Below are 14540 nucleotides of genomic sequence, written 5' to 3'. Positions count from 1 at the left end.
GGGCTCCCGGTGCATGGAGCCTGCTTCTCCCTCTGCCTGTATCTCTGCCCCTCTCTCTCTCTGTGACTATCATAAGTAAATAAAATAAATAAATATATTTAAAAAAAAAAAAAAGGTAAAGAAACTCAAGAGCCAGGATGCCTGGGTGGCTCAGGGGTCTGCCTTCAGCTCAGGGCGTCATCCTGGGGTCCTGGGATCGAGTCCCAAATCGGGCTCCCCATGGGGCATACTTCTTCTTCTGCCTGTGTCTCTGCCTCTGCGTGTCTCTCATGAATGAGTGAATGAAAATGGGGAAAAAAAAAAAAAGAAAGAAACTTGGAGCCCACCCCTACCCCACCCCTGCTCCCCCCAGCAACCCACGGGGCCCAGTCCGGGGACAAGAGGGGACACATGTACTGTGAAAAATCTTTTATTACTGTCTCTTGTGGCAAAATAACATTTTATACAAATAAGTCACCTAGTTTACTTTGGACACAAAGACAATACAAACTGGAATGAGGATCTTAGGTGAAAGGGAAAGAGGACTTTGGAAGAACAAATCAGGTCATTGACGTTTCTTATATTCTGTGAAAAATAGATTTACAGGGGAAAAAAATAGACTTTCACAACTTCAATGACTTTACATGATCCTTTTTAAAACAAGGGGTAAATTCGCCTCCACCACACCCTTCTTGTGGTGAAGATATTCTCTAACGTGGAATGTGAGGAAATGAATTGACGATCAGGCTCTTGCACTAGGTACACCAGCACCTCTGCATCAGAAATCTTCGTGTCCCGGCAAGGACTCTATGCTGTGGTTCTGGGGACAAACTGTCTCCAGTCCCCAAACCTCATGGCTATCATGGTGACAAGAGCCACCAAAAGAAAATGACTTGACAGAGGGGAAAAAAAATACTCTGGGAGCCTACTGGGGGTGGCAGGACACACATTAAGGCAAGACTCGCCCAACTTGCCCATTATACACAGCCTAGTGAATCCACTCCAGAAATGAAATCCACTTCACCTGGAAAAACCAGGTCAACGATTCCTGGTCACTGCCATTTCAAGAATCGCCAGTCCATGGTTAGCCCCAACTTCCCTTCAATCACTGCCCCCATCTGAGAATCAGATGGCCCAAAGGCTGAAGGTGTCTTCAGGGAGTTCTGCATGCCTCTGCAAACTGCTTTCTCCGCAAGGTATCTTTGAGCCAACACTTACAGAGAGGGCGGCCTACTTTAGCCTATGACTACTTTTACTGGTTATTTCTTCTGTTTGCTCTGTTGGACAGAACGAAATCAACAGGCATCTATCTTCTTTGGATAAGCAAGAAGGGCACTTTAGCCCAAAGGCTACACAGGAAGAGAGAGCTGCTCTTCCTGGAGATTCCAAGGCAGAAGGACAGAAGCAGGACAGGAGAGGAAGACGCACAGGCATCAGGCCCTGTGGCACCAGTGGGCCTGCCAGTCTGCTGGAATGTGCTCATGTTCCTCCAGGAGCTGCCACTTAGATGCTGGCTCTGAACAGTGGGCGGGCTCTCCTGCACAGGTCATTTTTTTCCCTCCCACTGTAGCACCCCCAAGACAACTGCTATCAACAGTCCAGATTCCTTAATAACACGGCCTCCCGATTCAACTTCTGATTGCTTCAGCTACTTTCAGAGAAAGCAGGACCTTCCAATTCTCTCCCCAGTTCAGGTACAAAAGCTTGAATTCCAAATACACCCTGGTTAACACCCCAGAGTGATAATGCTTCTCAAGATTTCCTGAGTAAAGAGATGCAAGAATCCAGACTCCCAGGTACAGAACACCAGACAGACTTTCTGGAGCAGATAGCATAGCCCTGTCCTCCTGGGCACATATTGAGCACATGGCCTCAAATGGTCTCCAATGAGACTAAGGCAAGCTAAGGGGGAAGAGAATACAGCACTATTCAAGCCAAAATGTCTGCCACCCCTACCCTCCCACCTAGCAAAGGCTAACACTGCATATTAGAAGAGACAGCCCACTAGTCCATAAGATGTGGCTGCCCTGGGACACATTCCAAGACACACTCTATTGAGCAGAACTCAACAGTTCCAGAAACCACATCCTAGATAATAATATCAAATAGTTGAAAATCTCCCAGTTATGCTGCTGTCCCATAGAGAAACAGTGATTCTGAGGCTTGATATGCACATACAAATATGCCAGAGGAGCCACGAGGAGAAACAGGGTCAGGAGGCAGTGCTGATGTCTGTCCACAGATGAGGAGGGAAGGATGGCAATGCAGCTTTCCCCAGCAGCACGTGGGACAGAGCCACACATAAGGCACCTGGATTTGTAGTGGACTCCAGTTCTGAGATTCACTTGGTCTGGTGATGAGTAACTCATCTGCAGGGTGCCTGGTCTCTTCCCTCCCTCAGTGGTTGCATCCGTGCCAGCACAGAGGAGGAAGAGTTTTCCCAGTGAGAAAGCTGCCAGCATCTGGCACAGCCCAAACTCTGGCCTGGCACAGAGCACTGGGCCAAGGTTCAAGGCCACTCACACTCTAGAGTCCAAACAGGGAGCAATACTGATTAGCAAAGGTGCAGGGGGCTTCTGTGGTAGAGTGCTGGCCCTTCCAGCCTGGGCCCTGTGGGGCCTTTGTCCCAAGCATCTTGGGAGACTGCTCTCCTTCAGTTACTGTGATGCTTCAGTGACTATTCCCGCATACCCGGGCCCTTCCTCCTGCTCCCTTTCAATCAGTGCTAAACCCTGGCCACAGCAACAGTCCTATCAGAGGGTCAGCCATGGCCAGTTAGACAACCGGCCAGAGCTGAGGAAGTGACAGGCTATCCAGTGAGAGCCTGAGGATGAAAGTAGCCCCCAAGCATGTGCAGGGAAGGTTATCTGAAAACACCTTTCAAGAGCCACCTCAGCCTAGTTCATTCATCCTTTCCAAACACCTTAAAGCATTCCAACTAGCAGTATGAAGGATCAGAATATGCATAACAGGTCTGACACCCCAGGATGGTTCCAGAAACTACTTCAGAGAAAGGCAGACAGGAAAATCCTCCTAAATAAGAAATCTACGAAGAGTTTTAGAGGCAAATCCCCATCAAAAGCCAATCCTGCAGGCTCTCCTGTGTAGAGAAAATCAAATCCCTCCTTTAAGTAGCTGCTGATTTGTAACTATACCCGGCCCCAACATGAGCCAGATTAGCCCCAGGAGCCTGTTTAATACTATCAGAAGACTAACCACCATCACATATGCTGGGTACACCACTGACATCTTATAAAACCTCCCTGAAAGAAGACTAGAGGAAAAAAACAAACAAACAAACAAACAAACAAACAAACAAAAACCCACAAAATACGAAGCCTGCTATGGCCTCAAGAGATCCTACTGTTCCAAGAACACAAAAACTGATAGTCTATTTCAGGAGATACTCAAAAGTTAAGAGTCAGGACAAGCAGAGCAAGCTCATCTTTCCTCCAAAATGGGATCAGGAAGGCACTGCCAGGCTGAAACCTTGCTGTATCCCCAGGAGGGCTGGCAGAGGATCCTGGAAGTCAGGCAGAGAAGCTGGCCTCTCCATGACATGCAGCCCTACTGGCCCCCAGTGCCTCCCCACCTTGGCACCCCTCCATCATCCCCTTTCTTTCCAGTTGCTTTAGAACTACACACAAACTGAGGTCAGACTATGCTGAGAACAACACTGTGAGAGGAGGAATCGCCTAGAAGAGGCCTACCTTTCAGTTTCTCAGTGCCCAGGAAGCCAGGGAGAAGCAGCTGACCTGCAAACTGACCGGCCAGAGCCTCCTCAGCCTGACATGGCTGTGCCTGCAGAGACCCAGGCTCATCAGCACAGCCAGTAGGCATCTAGGACTACAAGAAAATAAACTTTCTTTTTCCTCTGGACTCCAGGAGCCTTACCCTTCACTTTACTCTAGTACCTCTGTGACCTACAGGGCAGGGAAAAGGGAAGAAAAAATACTGGGGAAGAAAACACAGCACTGCTTGGCACCTCTCTTGAGCACAGGAAACTACCACGCCAGCCTTGGCTTCCTAGGACCAGGTTCTAGATGTGTGTTGACCAACAGGTTCAACCATCTCCATGTGCCAGGGCCTTGGGCCACAGCAAAGCAGCTCCCCGTCCATGCCCGCAGCAGTCACTGGCCTCCATTATAGGCATAATCAGCCTTGTTGTGCATTATCAGCTTGTTGTCAACAAAGTAGAAGCTGTCGGAACGGGTCTCATAGGGATTTTCAATCATCAGACGAACTGCAAGTCAGAGAAACAGAAACAGCAAAGACTTATGTGAGTCTGCCCCACTGGCCAGGTGGGAAAAAAACATATATGCCCTCTGTAATTCAAGAACATATGAGTATACTCTGTCAGAACAATGAGGTCAGAACAGAGGCAGCCAGGCTTGGAGAGAACTACAGAGGCCCCCAAATTAAACACGATACCCACTTCAATATAAGGATGCAATCAACTGACATGGCACTTCTTGTGCATCTCCAGCCTGGATGCTTACTCAGAACCCCAGGGAAACAGGATTATGCCTTTGCCAACGTGGACCACCGCACTGTTTTTTCAGGACTTCTGGTCTGTTCCCCACTTCTAGACTCCAGTCCAAATTCCAAAAGCTGTGCCTCCCTGTGCCCACTCCCCATGGGCACCCCTGACAACCAAAGGAACCAGAGGTGTGCATGAGTGTGTGTGGTGGGGGAAAGAGCAAGGAAACTTTTCCATGGATGACTCAGGGTATTAAGTCGCAAATGATCCAGCAAAAATGGTATGCTTGTCTTGGGATCCAGATTTAAATCTTCTGTTTGTTCAAGCAATTGCCCAGACCTCTTTAGCCATACTAGAGAGTAAAGATAATTAACAGTCAATACCTCTGATCAATTTGGAGTTAATGATCACATGCTATTTTGGTTCCTCTAGAGGCAACATGCTTGTTTACCACAGTTCTCAAAAGATGAAACGGATTATTTAAAGTCCTTTGAACCTACTTAGGCCAAAGTTATTTGGTTTTATCCAGAATATTGACCTCCACACTCTTTCAGCTTATTTAGTTTCAAGAAGAAAAGTTCTATTGCCTTGGGTAAGAACTTGAAATACTATACATAATCTTTTCTTGCAAGTACCTATATATTCTGGCCCAGCGGGGGAGCAGACCTCAAAACAGGATCAGATGCTATCATAAATAGCCTAATCCACATCAGCAATCCTCATATTACCTGGAAACAGCACTGTCAACATGGGCGAAGAATATTCTGGTTTTCGGAATGTAACAGTTTTAAATACCTGGGATTCTGAGAATATCAATCAGTATATGTAGATGTTTTCTACAACTCAGCCAAACTCCCCCCACTCATATTCACAGTTCGCAGGATCCCCACTCATATTCTCATTGTTCTGGAGCCATTTTCCCTGATTACTAATAGAGAATGCTAACCCCAGAGAGTTCCACCAGAGTCACAGGAACTGATAAAGCCTGATCTTTCTCTCGATGAGTCCATCTCTTCCCCTGCTTCTCCCTCAGGTGCCTCCCCAGTTTTTCCTCCAGAGAACTAACTATAGGATTACTGTTTCTAAGACATGGCTTCCATCCAGCCATGTGATGGCTGCCTATTTCCTGTGGATCTATTCTAACAGCACAGAATGAGAAAGATCTCTGATTCTAGTTAGCCCCCAGCTTCACTTTTCCCTCTAAGGAGAAAGTAGTGGGTGAACAAGGAGTGCTGGGCAGGAGCCAATGAGTAGAACACAGTGGAAAACAAAGCCTAAGAGTGGCTCAGAGAGGAGCTCCAGCTAACTCTAGGCCCAGGGATTGTCATGGGCCTCCCCTCATCTCCCTCAGTCACCCCCTTTCCTTCAGCTTAAAGCAGATGGCCTGCATTATTAAAACCTTCAATGCTCTCATACAGGCAGAGTTTGAAACCCTAGACAATGGCGCTAGGAAATGAGAAGCCTCAAGTCAAATGCCTAGAGAGGTGGTGTCCTGTCACTACCTCCCTCCTCTGCCAAACGAGGGTGTTGGACCAGATGGACTCCAAGGTTTGTTCCTTCTAGCCCTAAGAATCTAGAATGGTATAGAAGTCAGGGGATACATACTGACATCCTCAGAAAGCTGGGGAAACTCATAGATATGTTCACAAGTGTTCCTACTGCTGGGGATGCAGAAGCCAAAATCGAAGTCAAAGTTTTTCAGCAAGCGTTCCCGGAAATAGTGCCGCTCAATCATCCGGAAGTTTGACACAGGTTTGTCTCCCACCGTGAACTCCACTCTGCAAAACAAATCTCTGTGAGCCCAACTTTGCCTCCTCCCTCCTCTAAAGCCAACCCAGAACACAACCAAGAATATTCTTTGTGGACAAACAAGTGTTCTCCTCTCTAGAAATACTGGTACTCACGTGGCCCCAACTGTCCGGAGGCGGAGAAATGCTGGTGTGAACTGATAGCGGACAAAACGTCCTGCACTGATATCCACATCTCCACCTTCGTCGTCGTCCTCCTCCTCTTGGTCTGAAAGAACACACAGAATCTTGAGTGTACTGTCTTGGCCCCACCAGTCCAAACAGCACAACCAATTAACTGTACTAACACCCATGGCAGGATGGCCAATATTGACTGCGTACTCACTACATGCCAGGCTTTGGGCTAATCACTTCCCAGAATCCTCAGAGCGATCCTCAGAGGGTGTCATCATCATCTCCATGTTACAGATCAGGATGCAAAAGCTCAGAGACGTTAAGTCACATGTCCAAGTCCCCCAAATAGTAAACGGAGGGAGCAGAGATTTGAACCAGGTCCATCTGACTCGAAGCTTATTCTCAAACACTAAGTTAATTACCTTTTATGTGGTCTAGGGGTGTGGGCATATCCTAAGAGCGAAGCCTGAAACACAAGCCTGGTACTAGGCCCCTGGCAATGAGGTTGCAGCATTAGCCAGCAACCAGAAGAATGAGACTACAAAGGTTGAAAACTAGTCAAAAGGCAAGTTCAAAGAATGCAAAAATTTCTGCGGCAGCAAAGACAAACCCCTGAGAATAATCTTGTTATTTAAACTCCTGGGCAGCCCCAGTGGCCCAGCAGTTTATCGCCGCCTTCAGCCTGGGATGTGATCCTGGGGACCCGGGATCAAGTCCCACGTCTGGCTCCTTGCATGGAGCCTGCTTCTCCCCCTGCCTGTGTCTCTGCCTCTCTTTGTGTGTCTCTCGTGAATAAATAAATAAAATCTTAAAAAAAAAAATTTAAACTCCTACTGTTTTAGGGTACCGTAATGCCTATTCCAGGCCACCTGGAAACAGTGAGGTAGATGGGCAATGGACCAATGTGCAGGACCTGAATGAGGGCGAGTCTAGTCTATTCCTGAACCCAGAGAGTGGAAGTTTGTAAAATAATTCAGAGAACCATTCTAATGTGAAAAAGGAGATAGTTCCTAGTAGCTATCCAGTGTCCAGCAAAAATATTTTCTCCAGATATAGGCTAAATGTGGGTGCAACTTACAACTCCTTTAGCCCCAAACCTCTCTGCCTATGACAACCCCAAGATAATATGGGCAACCAGACTGAGCAGGGGTTCAGAGCCAGCCACTCTAGAGCCCTCACTCCAACAATGTGATTCAGAGAGAATCAGACCAAATCTTCTCAAGGATTCAAATTCAGCAGAACAAGTGCTTCAGGAGGGTGCTGATTCAGTGGAGCATATTCTAAGCCAATCAAGATCCTTAAAGGTAAAGCCCGGAGAAGTTGTACATCAAGGTACTTTTACAAGATCTGCAGCCAAGCTTCTTGATACAGTTCAATTTTGTACTGAAATGACTATTATAGGCCCAGCCTAATCCAAACCCACATATCTGAAGCAGCCCTGGGGTCCTCGAAACACCCAAAGTACCAGGACATGTTGCTTAGGGATGTGAATCCCACAGACCCAGGAGGCTATCTGGCCCTGATCCTCCCAATACCAGCTAAGTACCCACAAGTTGGAGCCATTATGTGCCTTGGCAGCACTAAATTATGAGAGCATAAAGGATACCAGGTGGGGTGAGAAGACCAGGGCTCCAGTCTTGGCTGTACAATAAACCTGAGCTGAGACCTTCTCAGGAAAGCTTTTACCTACCTGGGGTACTAATACCTGCCTTATCAAATTTAAAGGTTCCTTCTTTTTATTTTTTAAGATTTTATTTATTTAGTCATGAGAGAGAGACAGAGCAGAGGGAGAAGCAGGCTCCATGCAAGGAGCCCATCACAGGACTCGATCCCAGGTCTCCAGGATCACACCCCAGGCCAAAGGTGGCGCTAAACCGCTGAGGCACCCGGGCTGCCTTTACAGGTTCCTTCTGAGCAGCAAATCAGATGGGAAGAGCTTTGCAAAAAGAATTATTAATAAAGATCATGGTGAATACTCTAGTCATCTGTGCTGGTAGTCTACCAACTAACGCCAGGGGGCGCTCTGTCTCTGGTGCTGAGCTCCAAGACTCACTTGTGGTCTCTTACCCAGGAGTGAGTCACCCAGGGGCTGCATCACAAGCACCGGAATCGCCTATTCAAAGCTAATTTAAGGAATCCTAAGTAGTTCATAGGTCTGGGCTTTCTGTTCATCCCGCAAATGGCAAAGATTAAAATCCAAACTGGGACTTACAGGGAAATATGAGGCACTGTTTAAAGGGAAGTGAGGGAGAAGAAAAGGGAGCTTTCATCCTTCTACTTTAATTCTAAAGCTTCCTTTCCTGAGTGGAGGCAACATAAGAAGGAGCATAGGACCTTAGGAAAGTCAACTGGAAATCTGGGCCTCAGTTTTCTCATCTGAAAAATGGGAGTAAAGCTCCTCACAGAAATGTTGAGGATTAGATGACCGGATGCCAACAGAAACATGTGTACAAACAACATATGGTAGACACTCAACAAATGTGCTTCAGATCAGCACACCCGGCTTGCCAGGCTCCAGGAGGAGGTACAAAAGTGGACATGCTGGAGTCCGGGCCGCAGGATGTGATGGTACACACAAATGAGCTTCAGAGATCTTCTCAAGTGGCTGCTACAATACTGAGGCCTACCTGAAACACAAGGTTTGGCAATCTCAAAAAGCACTGTCCCTGTCTCCAAGTCTCGGATTTTGAAGCGAGTGAAATCAATACTGTAGATGTTATCTTCGGGTTTACATAAATAATCTGAAAAATGAGAGAGAGACACACACAAATGCTATTAAACAGTCCTCCAAAACATTTCTTTCTGAAGTTTTAAAGCAAACGCAGGGTTTTTTCTTACACGATTTACTTAAAAGAGACCCCAAAACTTCCTCTTATAAGCAAAAGTTGTGTGAAGCAAATTAGGGGATGGAAGAAAGAAAAAAAGTGCATGGATTTGGTTTGGATGAAAGATTATCATAACACTTTTAGAAACAGGGATAATGTAAGGGGCTTCCTTTGGAAATACCCCCAAAATGGCCTATATAACTTCCATGATCTATTAACTTGGATGTCACAACAGGACAGAATTTTTTTTTTTTTATAAATCCATTTTAAAACATTTATGCTGGGCAGCCCTGGTGGCTCAGCGGTTTAGTGCCGCCTTCAGCCCAGGGCCTGTTCCTGGAGATCTGGATCAAGTCCCACGTCGGGCTCCCTGCATGGAGCCCTCTGCCTGTGTCTCTGTCTCTCTCTCTGTCTCTCATGAATAAATAAATAAAATCTTTTAAAAATATAAATAAATAGGGGATCCCTGGGTGGCTCAGTGGTTTAGCGCCTGCCTTCAGCCCAGGGCGTGATCCTGGAGTCCCGGGATCAAGTCCCACATCAGGCTCCCTGCATGGAGCCTGCCTCTCTCTCTGTGTGTTTCTCATGAAAAAATAAATAAAATCTTTTTTACAATTATTAAAAAATATATGAATAAATAAAATAAAACATTTATGCTGATCTAAAGGCTAATATATTGCTTGTTTGCCAGCCATGAGTATTGTACAGCAGAGATCAGCAAATGTTTTCTGTAAAGGGCCACATCATAAATAATTTAGATGTTGGGGCCACACAGTCTGTCACAACTGCTCAACTCTGTCACTGTAGCAAAAGCAGCCACAGACAACCTGTAAATAAATGAGTATGGCTATAGTTCAATAAGACAATTTACAGACACTGAAATATGAATTGCATGTAACTATGTGTGGCAGGATTTCTTTTTTTCCCCAACTTTTTAAAAATGTAAAAATCATTCTTAGTTTGTGGACTGAACAAAATCAGGCAGTAGGCCATACCTGCAGAGGTGACAGGGCAGAACTGCTGAGAGGGCACTGGGCCAAAGGGAAGTGGAAGCCATGACAACCTGAGCAGCTAGTCAATCTAGTACTGATCACAGAAAACCTCCCTGATTTCTTTCTACGATGACTCCTGACAGCATCTTCTCCACAACTCACTTGAGCACTTTTTCTTACATTGGCTGCTTGTGTTAGTTGTTCCATGTTTTTCACAAGCTGTCTCTCCAGTAATATGCCAAACTTGAGAGCTGCTGATTACTTTGTAAATCCTCAAAAGACTGAGAATGGGTTCTATACCTTTAGAGGGTACTCAATAGGTAACTAGGTGAACGAAACAGACTTGAACAAAATCCAGAGATCACCAAGCTCTGACCTGGGGCTTTCTCCAGTAGGATGCTGGGATGAGTTTGAGCAAGAGCACCAATCCCAAGTTCCTACACACGACCTGAGTGCCCACTGAGAACGCTGCTTAGGGCCAGGTACTAAAATGGCCTGATTCACTCTTGGTATCAGGAGAAAGCAGGAGGCTAGAAAGTTCAGGTGATGAGCACTTCTGGACCTTCAGAGTCTCGAATGAAAACGGGGTCAGAAGAGAAGCAGTGTTTTCACAGCATTTCAATAAACTGAATAGCAAGATCTTCTAAAGATATACTCAGGCATGCAAAGGACAGGCCCAACCCAAACGGTGATGGAAAGTGGGGACATCAAAATACCCAGAATCAAGTTAAACCTATCAGGAGATGGGAATTCCTTTTCATACAGGCTGGACCAAGGCCCATTGTGTAAACTCCTACCCCCAAATCACTGGAGCTGCCACCAGCTACCCGAGGTACACCTGAGAGAGCCCCAGGCTGACAGCCATTCAGCAGGTAACAAGTGGCAGCCTTAGATCCATAGAGGGAGTGCTGGTGCCACAGGGTTAGAAAGCTGGAGGAGAGCAGGGATGAGTAGGGCAAGCAGGGTCTAAAGGGGGGGGGGGGTATTGGGGGGGAATAGCAGGAGAAAAAGACAAGTCAGGGCTTGGCTTGGCAGAGAACATAAAAAGGGAGGAGAGCCAGGACGGGGTGGGCAATGTGTTTCCTCCCACCCCTCCTTATTATCAACGAAACGGTGTAGGGTGGTTGCATTTTACACAAGAAATGCGTTTCTTAAACCCTGACACATTAATTCACTAGAACAAATGTCAAAGGCAGGATTCACATTTTGAACTGTGTACATAAACTGAAACTTTATTAACATGTTTTCTAGTGTGGCAGTTTAAATCTGAGTGAAGTGCCACGACAATATGTTTGAGGAAGGAGCCCCCCCCCACCGCACACAAAGGGGGAGGCTTGGGACCAAAGGAGTAAGGGGGCCAAGGCAGGCGGGAGAAGGGGGCGTCAGGGGGCGGGGTGCAGGGAAGCAGACAGAGAAAAGCAGGTAGGGGGCTCGGCGGGCAGAGACTGCAGAGGTTGGGCGGGGCCGGCTGAGGAGCCTGGCTGAGCAGGAGCTTCACGGATGCCTTTGGGCCTTCCCGGGCGAGGGGGCAGCGGTCCCACTTCACCAGGGACAGGAGGGTCCGGCTACGCTACGGGGGCTCCCTAACCAAACGGATCCGGCTGCGGGGAGCGGCCCGGCCCGGAGGCCCAGCTGGGGCCCGCCCAGGAGCCTGGCATGGCCGGACACAGGGGAGCGCGGTCCAGCTCAAGGAGTACCCCTTCCCAACCAGGTCTGGGCGACGGTGGGGGGCGCAGAGCCTGCCCGGGGAGCGGCGGGCGACGCGGCCTGGCCGGCCGAGGGAGGCCTGGGGGGACCCCCGGGCAGGTCAGGCGGCGAGCGGCCGGCTCGGCTGAAGGCGGTTAGGGGCCCAGGGCAGGGCGCGGCCCGGCCGGCACTCACTCTCGGTGACCCGGCTGAGGCGCAGGACGTGCTCGGGCCGGATGGTGTCCAGGGCCAGCAGCTCTTGCTCCGTGACGGCCGCCCCGATGCCGTCCTCCGCCGCGTGGTGGGGCGCCTGCCGCCGCGCCTTGAGGCGGTTCAGGACGCCGCCGCCCGCCTTCTTCTTCTCCTCCTTGGGGGCCACCAGCCCGCCGGGCCCAGCTGCCGACCCCGCGGCCGCAGCCTTCGGGTTTGACCCGCTCATCGCTCCGCCGCCAAGATGGCCGCCGCCTCCGCAGCGCCGTAACTATGGAGAGCGGGGGCGGGGCCCGGGGTGGCGCCTGGGGGCGGGGCGGGGGGCAGCCTCCTGCTCGCCAGCACGGTCCCAACCCGAGGGCTGGGGGGGGCGGTTCGGGGGGGGGGGGGGTTTCCAGGGGGGGTGCCCAACCCCCGGACTCTCCATCGGACCCCCAAGGTCACACCAAATGTCTTTAAAATAGTTCATACTTTCTGTCATAAGGAAATTAATCTGTAGCATAGACATTAAAAGAGCACTTGCTCTCCACTCAGATTACCGTTTTTAAACCCAACTGTGCCAAGCTTTGAGCTAGACATCGGGCTAGACTACAGGAAATGTAAGAACATGAACCAGGGCAGGGATTGGGTCCACCCTATTCACTACTGTATTCTGGCAGTATAGCTAATGCCTGACACAGCAGGTGCTCATTAATGGCTGAACGAGTGGGTGAAGGAATGCCCCACTACGTAGGAGCTCCCCTTTTGTTGGGGAGGACTGAAGTACATGATTCATTATGTGGCCCCTCCTCTTGACTGGCCCAATAAGTGTGAATGAACTAGAAGTTGAGCCAGACTGCTAACTGCTCAGAGGTACAGCAATGGTGCTACCAGAATACACAAGAGTGGTCTGGCCCATCCGGAAGAGGCTTCACAGAGGTTAACATCTGCATGGAAGTTCATCATGATTTCGCTATGTGGAGGAGGTGGGCCAGGGAGTTGGGCCAGTGGGTGGAGGGTGGGTTAAGGCTGCCCTCTCACATCCCAAGTGGCTCCTTCTCTAAGGTCAACATCTATGTTAGAAGCCTGGACCCAACTGTTGTCCTGTGTCTGCTAGGTCTGAGATCACCTCTCAGCCAGACTTAGGCCACAGTGAAACTCCACCCTTCTCCCCATGATCAGCCTCAAAACTTGATTTATGGCAGGCCTTGCTGGGTCCCTCTCACCTTATGTAAGGGGCTTGGGCGGGGCTGACAGGCCTCACCTGGTTCCTGGACAAAATCTAATCCTGACTCCACCCCAGCTGCCCAACCTGGTAGAACAGTATGTGGCCAATTTCTTATCTAAATGTTGCCCTGTCTTTGAGAGATCACCACTGGGTGGCATTTACCAAACTGTTCAGGAAAATTTTAATAGATGTGTACAAAGAATTAAAGTCCTTCCCTTCGCAAACAACCCTTTTTAAACCACTCAGCAGTGAGTGGTTACTGAAGAATTTCCAGAGCTTTTAATATGCTACTTAATTGTGAATCACCAGGAGGGAGGCTTAGCATGCAGCCATTTCCCACACTCACTTGCTCATTAAAACTTTGTTCTCAAAAAAAAAAAAAGAAAAAAAACTTTGTTCTCAGAACACCAGGACTAGTTACCTGGATCCCCACTTTTTCTAGGGACAATAACAAATATATTACCCCCTTAATCTGCAACTTCAGATCCTTTAGCACAAAGATGTTTACCAGAGGACCATTTGTAACACTGAAAAATTGCATCCATTCAGGTTATGCAGCTGTTAAAAATAATGAGATCTATCTATATGCACCAGTATAGAGAGAGCCTAAAGATCTATGGGGGGGGGGGGGGGGGGGGGGCAAGGCACAGGAATCCCAATTGTTTAAAAAGGACATGAAAAAAATAATAATAAAATAAAATAAATAAAAAGGACATGAATATATGGTTTTATATTTGTAACTGCAAAGGAAGAGGTCTGGAAATGCACTAAAGTTTTAACCACAGTTCCCCTTGAGGAGTAGAGTATCGGAAGGAACTAAAAAGGGAATATAATCACTTTTGACACAAGAGCTACTTATGTATTATTTTATCACAGCAAGTATACTATCATCGGTTGCTTGTATATTTAAAAAATATATATTTCAGGATCTCTGAAAGAAAACGCTAAGCCAAAGTAGCCTTATCTTCTCTTAAAATTGAAAAGCAACTTCACATTTGATCACTTTTTTCTGTTCAAAAGAAAATTAAAGGGATCCCTGGGTGGCGCAGCGGTTTGGTGCCTGCCTTTGGCCCAGGGCGCGATCCTGGAGACCCGGGATCGAATCCCACGTCAGGCTCCCGGTGCATGGAGCCTGCTTCTCCCTCTACCTATGTCTCTGCCTCTCTCTCTCTCTCTCTCTCTCTCTCTCTCTCTGTATGACTCTCATAAATAAATAATAAAAAAAAAATTAAAAAAAAA

The 14540-nt window shown here is 48.0% G+C and overlaps 1 protein-coding gene across 2 annotated transcripts; it reads right to left on the bottom strand.

Moving 5' to 3' along the window:
• Positions 1-393: 393 nt before the first annotated feature.
• UNC119B (unc-119 lipid binding chaperone B) lies at positions 394-12371 on the bottom strand. Of its 2 annotated transcripts, XM_026015843.2 has the most exons (5): positions 12080-12371; positions 9009-9122; positions 6364-6475; positions 6065-6237; positions 394-4222 (listed from the first exon to the last, which is right to left on the bottom strand). In XM_026015843.2, the coding sequence occupies exons 1-5, from the start codon at positions 12321-12323 to the stop codon at positions 4110-4112; spliced, it is 756 nt and encodes a 251-aa protein (XP_025871628.1). In that variant the 5' UTR covers positions 12324-12371; the 3' UTR covers positions 394-4109. The 2 variants fall into 2 exon arrangements, with proteins under 2 accessions (XP_025871628.1, XP_025871629.1); XM_026015844.2 differs by lacking the exon at positions 9009-9122 and having other exon boundaries at positions 12080-12364.
• Between the last annotated feature and the right edge of the window lie 2169 nt (positions 12372-14540).

The sequence above is a fragment of the Vulpes vulpes genome, chromosome 10 (genome assembly GCF_048418805.1).
Source record: "Vulpes vulpes isolate BD-2025 chromosome 10, VulVul3, whole genome shotgun sequence".
NCBI lineage: Eukaryota > Metazoa > Chordata > Mammalia > Carnivora > Canidae > Vulpes > Vulpes vulpes.
This window is presented reverse-complemented; position numbering and strand designations above follow the sequence as displayed.

Excerpts from the sequence above, each read along its gene's own strand:
- UNC119B (XM_026015843.2), bottom strand. The coding sequence starts at position 12,323 with ATGAGCGGGTCAAACCCGAAGGCTGCGGCCGCGGGGTCGGCAGCTGGG. Across the intron at positions 6,476-9,008 it reads TGCCAAACCTTGTGTTTCAG|ACCAAGAGGAGGAGGACGAC; the intron begins GTAGGCCTCAGT and ends GTGTTCTTTCAG. Across the intron at positions 4,223-6,064 it reads CCAGCTTTCTGAGGATGTCA|TTCGTCTGATGATTGAAAAT; the intron begins GTATGTATCCCC and ends TCTGACTTGCAG.